Source organism: Propithecus coquereli, unplaced genomic scaffold, assembly GCF_000956105.1.
Source record: "Propithecus coquereli isolate 6110/MARCELLA unplaced genomic scaffold, Pcoq_1.0 Scaffold18, whole genome shotgun sequence".
Classification (NCBI taxonomy): Eukaryota; Metazoa; Chordata; class Mammalia; order Primates; family Indriidae; genus Propithecus; species Propithecus coquereli.
Window position 1 is genome coordinate 10,886,101 of NW_012142745.1, and position 11,735 is coordinate 10,897,835.

The window sequence follows — 11,735 nt, forward strand, 5'->3', positions numbered from 1 at the left end:
CCACCACCACCCCCCACCCCCGCCCCGTTTTCTGTCTAAACTTGGAGTGACTGCATACGTGATCAAGCCTGATTACCAGCTTTCAAGATCTCTAGTTCGGATAAATGCTACGTGCTCCAGATGAAGAGGCTCTTAAATGGCACTTGTGAATTTCAGCTTCGATATGAAATTGAGCACAGCAACTTATTTCCCACAGGGATTTGGGTCACCAAAAACAGGGTAGCCCTTGGTCAATACACTGTTTCGACATATTTCTGAGCCCCCAAGACGCCCATGGCTCTAATTCTATTTATTACTAACAACAGCACCGACGTGTGCAGAGAGCATCGTGCTTTGTCTTAGGCGTCTGTGCTACAGTGAAGTACGTAAGAAGCAAGGTTTGGAGCCAAACCACCTGGTTCAAATTCCAGCTCAGCTTCTTTCTAGCTGCCCAACCCTGGTTAAATTATTTCGACTTTCTTGCCTTCAGTTTCTCTATCTATAAAACAAGGATAAAAGTGGTTATGGGAGGAAAATGAGCTGCATGATTCAAATAAAACTCCTTAGCACAGTGCCACACACACGGTGCCTGTTCCATGAGAGCACGTTGCTGTCATCTCCCCACTCTTGTCTTGTGCTCCCTTTGTCGATTTGGTCTGCCTGGAGAAGTGTCAGATTTGCCAAAGTTTTCACTCTTTCCTGATGGGCCAAACTTAATGGTCCCCAGCTGATGTTTCAGAGGGTTCCTCAGTCTCACTTTTTAGGGGATAAGTGGAAGTGGCATAATAATAGAGAAATAAATCTAAAATAATCCACACTCCAAGTCAAGACAAGATCTGCCAGATATGACAAGGCAGAGTAAGGGCTAGATAATCTTGGGGAAAGAAACAGTTTACTTCTCGAAATCCTCAAGTATTATTTAGTTCAAAACTTCAACCTCTTTATCAGCCCTAAGTTGAAACCAAAAGAAAGATTCTTCAGGATTCAGTTTCCTCCCTACCCTTCCTCAACTCTCCCTCCTTTGGAAGTGCTAATGCATGGCCATTGGCCAAAATGAGAGTGAAAAAGGAAGTGACGGTGGAGAGAAAAAAATAGTCCAGGATGAGAAATCAAAATCCAGATTTATGGATAAAAAGCTCTGTATTTTATAGACCTGCAGTGGAGAAATTATAATCTCAGGGAAGACAGGCAAATGATTAAATTGGAAAATTATAGAATGCCTTATGAAAGAAGATGGTCACCTGTAGACTCCACAGTTAGAATTTGCTAGAACTTGTTTCCTGCCCATGCCTACTGTCATATTCTACTCTATTGTCATAATAACCACCCCATAGACCAGGATGTGTTTGGCCTCCTTTGTTTCAAACTCAGTCTGGATTCATCTTTCTCCTCTGTTCCTGACCCCTAGAAAATGCGTGTGGTAGCTCCCTGAAGACATTTGCTCTGGGAAAATACATGCTCCTTATGGCAAAGTCAACCCACACTCCCGTGTGGATGGGTCTGTCACCTAGAAGGGATCCACCAGCACAATAATTAAGTCAACCCAGAAACCCATGCAAATTTTAAAACATCAAGGACGGAAGTAATCTCATCTCCATTTTAAGAAACCAATACTTTGCCCTTGTCTACTGAAAAGTCCCCTTTAACTTTTCTGAAAAGAGTCTGTTTCAAATACGCTTCTTTAAAAATTTATAACTCTCCGGAGTCCCGCCAAGAAAGAAAGTCCGCTGTGCAGAGGAGAAGGTGAAAAGAGAAGAACTCATATTTATTCATTTTTAAAAGTTAGGGTGGTAAATTAAATCTTCACATCCCTTTTGATCCTATTATATTTTTAATGGCAGAAGCTCCCAGCGAGGGCTGCAGTGGGATGCAACACAAGTTTTAGCATTCAAGGGAGCAGATGAACTTGCCTCGGTTCGCGTGACTGAATGAGAAATTACCCAGCTCAGCCCTGCTCGGGGCAGTAGGTCCCTTCTCCTATACTGGATTTGGGTCAAACAGCTACACCTCAGATCTGAAAGTATCAGCATGCCGGTGTTTTCGGCACAGAAGCGGGTAATGATAATGATAATCAAACCTAATCAAAGATGCCGTTTCCTGAGCAAGGGAGCTGGCTGCTGCCCTCTGAATCCCCTTAGTTAGAGAGTGACTGCTCTAAGCAAAGTTCTGCCACACTCCCAGGGCCACAGGCCTTTCAAATCAGTGTCATCTAATATGAACTATAAAATCAATTAGGAAAGGATCTAGTTCTTCTCTTCCCTCTCCTCTTTTGTTCCTATGTATTTATACAATAAATCCACTCCTTAGTCCTATTAGGAAACTGGGAATGCCTCCTTGAAGCATTTCTGTACTCTGGCTCACCTGAATTACAATGTTGGTATTAAAAAGGAATGAGAAAAAATTAATGAGGTTGCATGAGAAGGTTGAAAAGATTTGTAAAAGGGGAGTGGGGCTCATTCTCTATCTCCCCACCCAACGTGATTTCCACGGCTATCTCCATGGCCCCGGAACCTGGAAGGGGCAAGACCGCCTGCTCCCCAAGGAATCAGATGGCTCCTTAAGGGCAAAAAGGGGAAGAAAAAATCCCAGACAGCAGAGACCATGACAAAGATAACCACAAGGAATGTAAATAAAATATTATTACAAGCAGCTCACTCACCACCTCGCCCTCAATGACTCTCTCCTTCAGAAGGAAAAGTAACAACATATAAATGGTATGTTTTCAAGAAAAGTTGAGCTATTGGGGAAGAAGCCATGAAGAGGAAGATTTTTCCCCATTTGTCTCACTTTTATAATCTCAAGGCTTGAGATGTACATACTTTTAAAAGAGAACCGGGTCCACTGACTAATTTAAATTTGGGGAACGTGAAGTTGAGCCCCGTGTTGGTATCTTCCGACAGTGACTTGCTTAGTGATAAGCATTGTTTACCCGAGATTCTGAAAGCCTAATACCCAGGCTCTTTCCACATGATGCCTTGAAATAAATAAAATAAACGCATTGCAAACGCAAACTGCAATAAGACAGACTAATGCCAAAATACACATATGCACATTTCACAGAAGAATGAGGAGGCATTTCTACGAGAAACAATCTCCGTGGGGAACGTGAGCCAGAGAGCTTGCCTGCCAAGGGACACGTGCTCCGGAGCTTCCACGATTCCCTAAGTGAAACTGGCCACTAGGAATAGCTTCAATAGGCAAAAACCTACAAACTCTTCAGAGGCACAGATCACCAGGCCATGACAACCACCTCAAGAAACGTTGGTCAGATCTCTATGAGGACTTCCAAAAGTTCCTCCCTGCACTTGGATGGGGAACCTGACACCTACCCGCAATCATTCTGCTTCTCTAGAATAGAATTCATGCCTTGAACTGAAAGAGGAATGGAACGTACCACTGGTATCTGGTGCCACTGCCAAAATACATTTATATCACCTTCTGCTGATCATTCAGAGCCCAACATTGATATTCTCTTAATCAGACAAGGAGGGGGTTAAGAGGCTGGTTACCCACCTCCCCATCTGCAAGGCTAAATGCAGGTTTTCTTGTTTATTCTGTGTGAGACCCTAGGGAATTGGCCTGGTGTCTCAGCCTCGGTTAAAGTGGATCCACTCCCCACAAAGCGCAGCCCAGGGAGACTTGGAAAGGAGTGGTGGGGCATCTGGTTCTGCTAAACGCAATGCCCTCTGCAGGTTAATCCCCAGCATGAGGACTCCTAGGCAAAGGTTAGCCTCTCCCAGTATCTGAGGGACTGTCATGTTTGGGGCTTTAAATGTTCATTGAGAAACCTCCAAGCCAGCCAGGGCTGCTGGCTGGACTGTCTTAAGTCTTCAGATGGGCTCAGCCTCCAATGGTGCTATATTTTACCACTTAAACACTTTTTCAAAGTTTACTATGAAACAATGTGGCTCTGAGCCTGCCAAAAGTTTAACTGCAGGATTCACTGGATTTGGATTTTATCTGGCAGAGCAGCTGCTGTCGCTCTTGAGATATTTGCCAACAGAAGGCAGTCGTCAAACCTTGCAGCCAGGGCAGTCCCAGGGACCAAAGTGTCTCTGAATGAGCTCCTCTGGGAAAACGCCCCTCTTCTCTCTTTGACTCCCTCCCCCAACTCCCTAGTTTCAGAATCCAAATCAAAGGTAGTTGGGCATTTCCAGAGGCAGCAGTAAAAAACTTTTGATGGGATGACCCGGGACATAACTATTCCTGGCTGAACTTAACTTTTGATTTTCAAATATCTGGAGGAGCTTGGATTCAGGGGAGATAGATAGAGAACGCCAGTGAATAGGGAAAAATCAAATAAAATAAGTAGCATACCATGACCAAGCCAAACCAAGCTTGATATTTCCAAATTATATTGGCAAATGGATGCTTTCACAAATCATTTGTTCTGTCTTTCCTGGAGACAAAAAGAAAAAAAAAATCTGGATTCAAAAACCCTAACCTCAGACCAGTAAACTGTATCAGTGGAATGCAACCTAAAATCGCCGGTCAGAAAGTCCAACGTTGTATACCTATCTCAACACGCACGCAAACACCTCCAAACCAGAAGTTGTACCTCCTAAATCCCCGCGTTCGTCAATTTCATCATCCCCCTTATCCCTGCCGGGTGCCTGGCTCTGGGTTAAGTCGACAGCATGATGTTCCCATAGATGCATCTTACAGGATCGTTTTGGGCAGATCCCCGCAAGTGGGCAGAGGCACCACCTAGACTCCTCCAGCCTGGGCACCTCCTCCTCCAGGCTGGCCCCCAGCCTCCCGGGTGCCCCTTACCTGCAGGCGCTCCGTGGCCGGCTGCCACATCTTTCAGCCCTGGGGTTTGGCAGAGGAGACGCTGGCTAGACTCTGTCGATCGCGCCAGGGGGCGAGGGGCTGCGGTCCCGATTTACATCTGGGGTCGGTGCCCGCGCGATGTGCGTCCTGGCGCCGGCCACCACCGCCGGGTGGGCACCGGGGGCTGCGAGCAGGAGGCGGCGGCGCGGAGCTCCGCTGCCGGCAACTTGTGGGCACGGCCGCGCGCCGGCTGTCCTGGCGCAGCTGCGAGAGGACTGCGCAGCTCCGCCCGGGCCCGGCGAGCGCACGGCGGCGGCGGCGGCGGCCGCTCCCTCCTCCTCCTCCTCCCCCGCCGCCGCCGCCCGGACCTGCGCGCTCTGAGCATGCCCGGGGCCGTGGGAGGCGGGAGGCGGGAGGCGGGGGGCGCAGCGCGGCAGCCCCCAGATCGCAGCGAGGGGTGGGTGGGAGGCCAGAACCCCCGGCCCTGGTCCCTGCAGAAGGCCCCGTTGGGATGGGGTCTGGGAAAGGGGACAAACTGGCTGCGGAAGGAAGGTCCTGGAGACGGAGTGAGGGGGCCCTTCCCAAAGAAACCGTAGCCCCCGGCGAGGTGGGCGGGGGGTCCCATGTTTGCATCTAGCAGGGATCTCTGGAGCGCTTGTGCTGTGCCTGGCACTGTGCTGGGGAGAAACTCCCATTCTTTCCTCCCACTCCGCTTAACTGAGCACCTATTATGCTCCAGCCCCTATGCTGGGTGCGGAGGATGCAGCAGGGCAGAATAGAAGACAAGAGCATGTTCCTCCTCTCCTGAGCTTACATTCTGGTTGGGGAGACAGTCGTGACTGAGAAAACACATGAACGAGCCCGTGCTGTATCGGGTGGTGCTTGGGAAGAAAATAAAATAGAGCTGCTGTGCAGAGAAGGGGAGAGGAGAGCTTCTTAGGGAACGGCTCTGGGGAATGTCTGGGGGACGACCCAAAAGGTCAGTGAGACTGGCATGGTGGGGCCGACATGCCAGGCAGAGGACTCGGAGCCTATGCAGGGGTGAGGAGGGCAGCACATGCCCCCCATCAGTTATTCACCCTGAGATCTGCTGCAGGAGGCTCTGAAAACCCAAAGGAAAGCCACTCAGGGAACCTGGCCACCGTGAAGTAAGTACCTTTTCTAAACGCCCTGGCTCTTCCCATCCTCTTGACAACTTAGCGGATGTAACAAATGAGATTAGAGGGGTTTAGGTCGCTTGTCCAGGTCACACAGTCAGTGAGCGGCTTACAGAGTGCACATTCAGATGACTCAGGCTCGGAGGTCTTGCCATGCACCTCGAACGGCTCTGGCCATGGAAACGCAGTGGAAAGCACAACTGTCTGGGCCTGGGAACCAAGGGGAGCTGGCAGGACGAGATGCCAAGCTGAGTATGGAGGGCCGATGAAGAGTGGGAGGGGAGAACATGGTGCGAAGAGCTTACCAGACAGAAGGACAGGAGAGAGGGGCAGGGAGAACACAGTCTTTGCAGCAAGCCCAACGCTCCTGAAAGGTGGGATCCCCAGAGCAGAGCGGCTGGCAGGAGAAGGGTCCTGAGAGCATTTCATGCTAAGATGTCTGCACAGCCTGGGTCCTGAGCTACCTGTGCAACGCCAAAACACACGCCCCACGTCTGGGAGGACGATCTGCCCATTTTCCTCATCCCGCATGTGTACAATGATTTCCAGATACAGAAGCAGTCCAGAATCTGGCTCCTAGCTCATCAGCCCCTCCCAACAACTCTCCAAGGGACAGAAGCCCCCATCTCCTAAGGCTTGGGGGACACACAGAGGGGAGTCACAGTGGCATTTCAGATCTAGGGCTTCAGGCAGTCCCCTCTGGGTCCCTATATTGGTGCCACCCACCCAGGCAGGCCTAGGCCCTCAGCGCCCCCGGGAGCTTCTGGCAAAGCCACAGTACTGCCTCTGAAGGGCTGGTCTCTATCTCCCCGGACCTCCCACTTCTGCCTGAAAACCACACGGACCTTCTCAGTTCCTTCTCCAGTCCCTGCTACTCACTCTGGACCTATCAATAAATCCTTTCTCATAAGGTGCTGGTGTGTCAGCCTTACATGGAAATGCACCTCAGATGCTTGGTGGTGTGATCTCTTTTTAGAAATATTTTTCCTTTTCCAGTAACTCATCCTGCACGTCTCCCACACCTACAAAATTCCCGATGAAAATAATAGACCTTTTCAGTCCCCTAGTTCTCTTGTATCAAATCCCAAAGTAGAAAGAGATGCACTTCATTGCAAAAATCTAGAAAATCTAAATGTGCGTATTAAACCCCTCAGGAAGCTAAAACAGGAATATTCAGTTGCCAGGGATGTCTTCAGATGTAAGCTTTGAAACCATCCTTAGTTGCAGATGCTTCCGTGGAAAAGTGACTTTGTTTTAAATAGCAGTGGAATGAGATAACAGCCTAAATTCACATCGCATTAGAGCGTTAAATCCTGTCTTCTCACCTCCAAATGTAATTAATTGTTATGACTCAGTAATACAGCTCTTAGTTCGGAGCACGGTGCTATTTAAAGAGAAAAGGCTTTGGCTCTGCAGAGATTGCTTTCAGTTACTCTTCCCACTTTGCAAACAAATTTGGAAGTCGCGAATGTGTTTAAACTCAAATGGCACTCCCGTCTCAATTACCTTTATGCCACGATTCAGCAAGCTGGAGGAAAGGAGGGGGAAGGGGCAGGTGGAGGCTGGTAGGAGGTGACAAAAGGGATGGGACAACCTCCCACCCATATATTTTGCTCCCAAGTCTTCCCATTCAGGAGGAACCTGCAATGGAGGGTGAATGAAATAGAGACATCTACTGGCTGGAGATGGGACCTGCATTCTGATCTCTTCCAGCCCTGTTCTGTGACATGGAACTTCGCCCTTCCTGGCGAGCCTGTCTTACAATGTAAACAGGCTCCGAGGAACCACTCTTAAAATAAACAGAAGGTATCTTGGTGCAATGAACAGAAATATTAGACACATGAGCACGTGCCTAATTTCATGTGCTTAGTCTCCTACAATTCTCTAGGCAGGTTTAATCTTGTTAATACATATAATACCATTTCAAGGAAAATGACAAAAATCAAAAAAGATCGATGAGGCCCAGATGAGTTATAAACATAACATTTGGTCCAGAAAAATAATTACAACCATCCCTAGAAATTGTATAAAGCCAGATTTAATGTAGTTCGTGATTCTGAACCCTCACATAAGCAACCTTGCCGTCCAAATCAGGATAATGGTGAATTAAATCATGGTCCAGCATGTCAAGGAAATGTTAGAATAGTATGCAGCCATTAAAGAGGATAATTATCAAGTTTTTTGCAGCTGAAAAAAGGCTTCAGATATAATTTTTTAAGTAGGCTAAAATGTGTTTAATTTGAATAGATGTATATAATATATATCCATCTCTATAAATATTGGAAAGGATGGAGAGGAGCTAGGACAATGAGATCCAGGTTGAATCCTGGCCTTTGAACTGTCTATCTAGGTGACAACTTCTCACAAGTCATTTGCCTTGCTGAACCTCATATTTTTACCTGTAAATAGGGTGATGTCCCCTAATACTTAGGATTACTGGGAGCAGTGAATGAGCTAACATGCACAGCATGCCTGGCACATGGTAGGTCTGTGGGAAACATTCGCTTTCATCCCCATTTGTATGTTTCTCCCTCCTTTTTTAATTATTGAAATGATCAAATTCTCACAAAGTAGCCCATGCTTCCTGTGGTTGAGTCATTTGGAATATTTATGGGTTTCAATTATTTGATTTAGTTTGTCAAATAAAAGTGACAACCCATATTAAAGCTTACTTACAATTCTAATTTAAGCAGATGGCCAACAAAAATTATTCTGGTTGTATATTTAGCAGAGTGAGCATTAGATAGTCCTTCTTATGGCATCATTAACCTTATTTCAAAATTGCCAGAACAGCTGTAGATGAGCAATATAGAAAAGTCTGAAAATTCATTAAACCATTCAAACCTCCCTGTAGTGACAGAGCTACTGGCTTTTGTCGCCACATAGTGATAGGATTTGGGGGGATGTTAACATGACCCTTTTTCTCCCTTAAAAGGAAACCTTCACAGTTCAACTTTGCAAACTTGGTTAAAGGACAAATGGTGCAGGACTGGTTCATACATGTGTTGTGACTCTCTTACTCATGACTTCCTCATACCCTCACAGCCTCACACATGTGATAGATTATTTTCAAAGATGTCGGCAAAAATCTCCCCTCCTCTGGGAAGTCTGGCCGCTTTGCACTATAACTTACCTGCTTCTCCCATAAGATGGAATCTGTCTACATTCCTTAAATCTGTGCTGGACTTGCAAGTTATTGACCAATACAGTGCACCAAATGTGACACTGTGGAACTTCTAAACTTGGGCCACAAAAGCTCCCGCAGCTTCTGTTCTCATCCTTTTGGAACCTGGGATCGGCCCGTGAAGAAGTCTGGGCTGGCCTCCTTAAGGTAAGAGCCACATAGAGGGAGGCCAGGACAAAAGTTAACACTGCAGCCAGACACGCGATGCTAATACTCAGAACACCCAGCTCAAGCCACCAGAGGACAAGCAGTCCAAGGATGACACCAGGTGTAACCAGCACAAGAGCCACCCAGCCATCTGAGACCCACCCAAACTGCAGACCCCCAGAATCGTGAGCACATAGCATGGTTGTTGTTTTAACCCTTAAGTTTTGGGATGCCTTTTTAGGTAGTGGTAGATAACTGATGGAGAAAACATTGCTAATAAGTCTCAGTCTTTCCCACTAAACCTCACATCCTTCCCAATGTTGCCTAACAACCAATTTATCAGGGTCGGTGCTTAAATAAAGCCTACTAGCCTAACATAAAGACTTGCTTTCTTTTCTTTTGCTTTATTTCTTTCTGCTCTCACAATTCCCTCATCCACACCTCCACTCTAGTCGCAGATTGTGTGGGCCGTGTTTCCTCATCACACCAGTTAAATTTTCCAGTAAGTCCCTCTAAAAAGAAGGTGGGGAGTGGGCTGGGCTCCAGCCACGTAGCGATCAAGGTGAATATTTTTCTGGCACAATTTGCAATAAACATAAAGTCATCTGTTCTGTTATAGCAATTCTCACCCTCTCTGAGATACTATCTATATAAACAACAATCTGCCCATCCTTTTGGATGGATAAATATACTTCCTATTTCAATTAGAGTCTGGGGGGGCGGACAGTGGAATTGAGAGTGGTACTCAGATCTACTTTCACCACACTTAGACCAGAAAAGGGCAATTCTATACTATTATTGTTCTCTGTGGACTGGTTTCTAAGGGTTCTTCTTGTTCTCAGCATTATTCCTGGTCAATTGATTATCTCTGGGATCCAACCACATTCCTATGGGAACTTGTATGAAGCTACACCTTATGCAATCTTCCCACCTCGTCACTTCTACATCTGAGCCAATTTCACACAAAAACTAATCTTTCTTTGCCTCTATTTTTTTTCTCTCTCTCTTTCCTCCCACTTCGATAATCAGAGCCAAGAATTATTTATCCTAAAACCTATAGAAAATGTGTTGGGCATAATTTATAGAAATTAGGTTGTCCAGAAGAAAAATCTGCATGATAAGGAAGATGCTTCTTGATCTACTTTGGCCTTTACTTAACTCGAAACCTCCACATACAATTATGCAGTGCACAACTTGCACTGCTGAACATGGCAGCCCTGGCTAGACTACTTTCCTCTGCCATTCCTTCAGACAAGAGCCACCACAGACATCCACAGGGCTACTCCATCATAAAATCATAAGAGAACGACATAGATAAAGTTGGTGGCCTTATGGATGAGAATTGGGAGAAAGATAAGAAGAAATGAAATCTTTATCTTTAACAAACTCTACCCAGAATGTAGGTGAAATATTGCAAAAACTATGGCTATATATTCTGTGATCTATTTTTACTGGTCGTATTGTGAGTGGCAGAGAGAAAGAGCAGGAAATCATCAATGACCTCTTGAAGTCTGGGCAACATTCCCTTCTTTGATGAAGTCCACTTTCAAAGGCTGGTCAGTGTGGGAGTGCAAAGGCCTCAGTGGAGGCCCATTGTAGAGAGCCACCCCTGCTCTAGAGCTTTTTATTGGGTCAGCCCACGCTCAACTGCAGCCACCTCACAGTTCAGCTTCTCTTCTCATTCAAACCTGCTTCTCTCTCTTGCTTACAGACTCTTAAATAGGGATTTGGGAGCCAGACCACCTGCCAGATGGCAGTAAGTAGAGTACTGATTGCCTCTGGAAGGCAGTAGCAGGGCAATTGTTAAAACTTTCACTAGTGGTGAACTGAGGTGGGACACAAATGGAAGGGAATGTGCTGACGGGTGCAGTGTCCCAGGCACTAGCGAGACTGTGGAATCAGTCTTGGCTCTTGCTGAGGCCGTGGATGCATTGGCGACAGACAAGGAAATGCTGCTGCTAAGGCGAGATGTGAAAGCCAAGGCGCTCCTTTGCAGCACGTACAGAGACGCTCATCTCTGCAGCTAAATGGGGAGAAAGCTGAGGCCTGGGCCCAGGAATTCGTTATACAGAGAGTGGAGCTCCAGAGAAGACTGAATCCACCACTCCAGAAAGTGCTGTGGCAACTTCAGGGCCCTTACTGGAAAGGAGCGAGACCCCAAGGCTTAGGTTGGAAATCCTGAATTCCCAGATTCTCTGACTCCGAGGCCAGAGAAGAGGCCCGCTCCTCTACGGTGTGGAGCGCTGCACTCCTTGTTCATGAAAAATGCATCAAATTCTGCTTTGCTAGATACCTACTTTAACATAATTGATGTTTATAGAACGCCGCACACAACAAAAGCAGGTTCGCGTTCGTTTTAAGTGCATGTGAACGTTCACCAGTATAGACCCTATACGGCTCCGTACCTCAAGTCGCAGTGGTTTTAAACGAATTGGAATCACACAGAATATGTTCTCTGACCACAACAGAATTAACTGAGACGTCAGTAACAGAGA

General features: G+C 46.8%; 1 protein-coding gene across 1 annotated transcript in view; it reads right to left on the reverse strand.

The window, feature by feature from the left end:
- Positions 1 to 5,085, reverse strand: part of PID1 (phosphotyrosine interaction domain containing 1) — a 260,421-nt gene extending 255,336 nt beyond the window's left edge. Inside the window, exon 1 of the mRNA XM_012642584.1 lies at positions 4,753 to 5,085. Within this exon, the coding sequence (XP_012498038.1) occupies positions 4,753 to 4,782 (30 nt within the window). The 5' untranslated portion in view covers positions 4,783 to 5,085. The remainder of the gene's footprint in view (positions 1 to 4,752) is intronic.
- Positions 5,086 to 11,735: the final 6,650 nt, after the last annotated feature.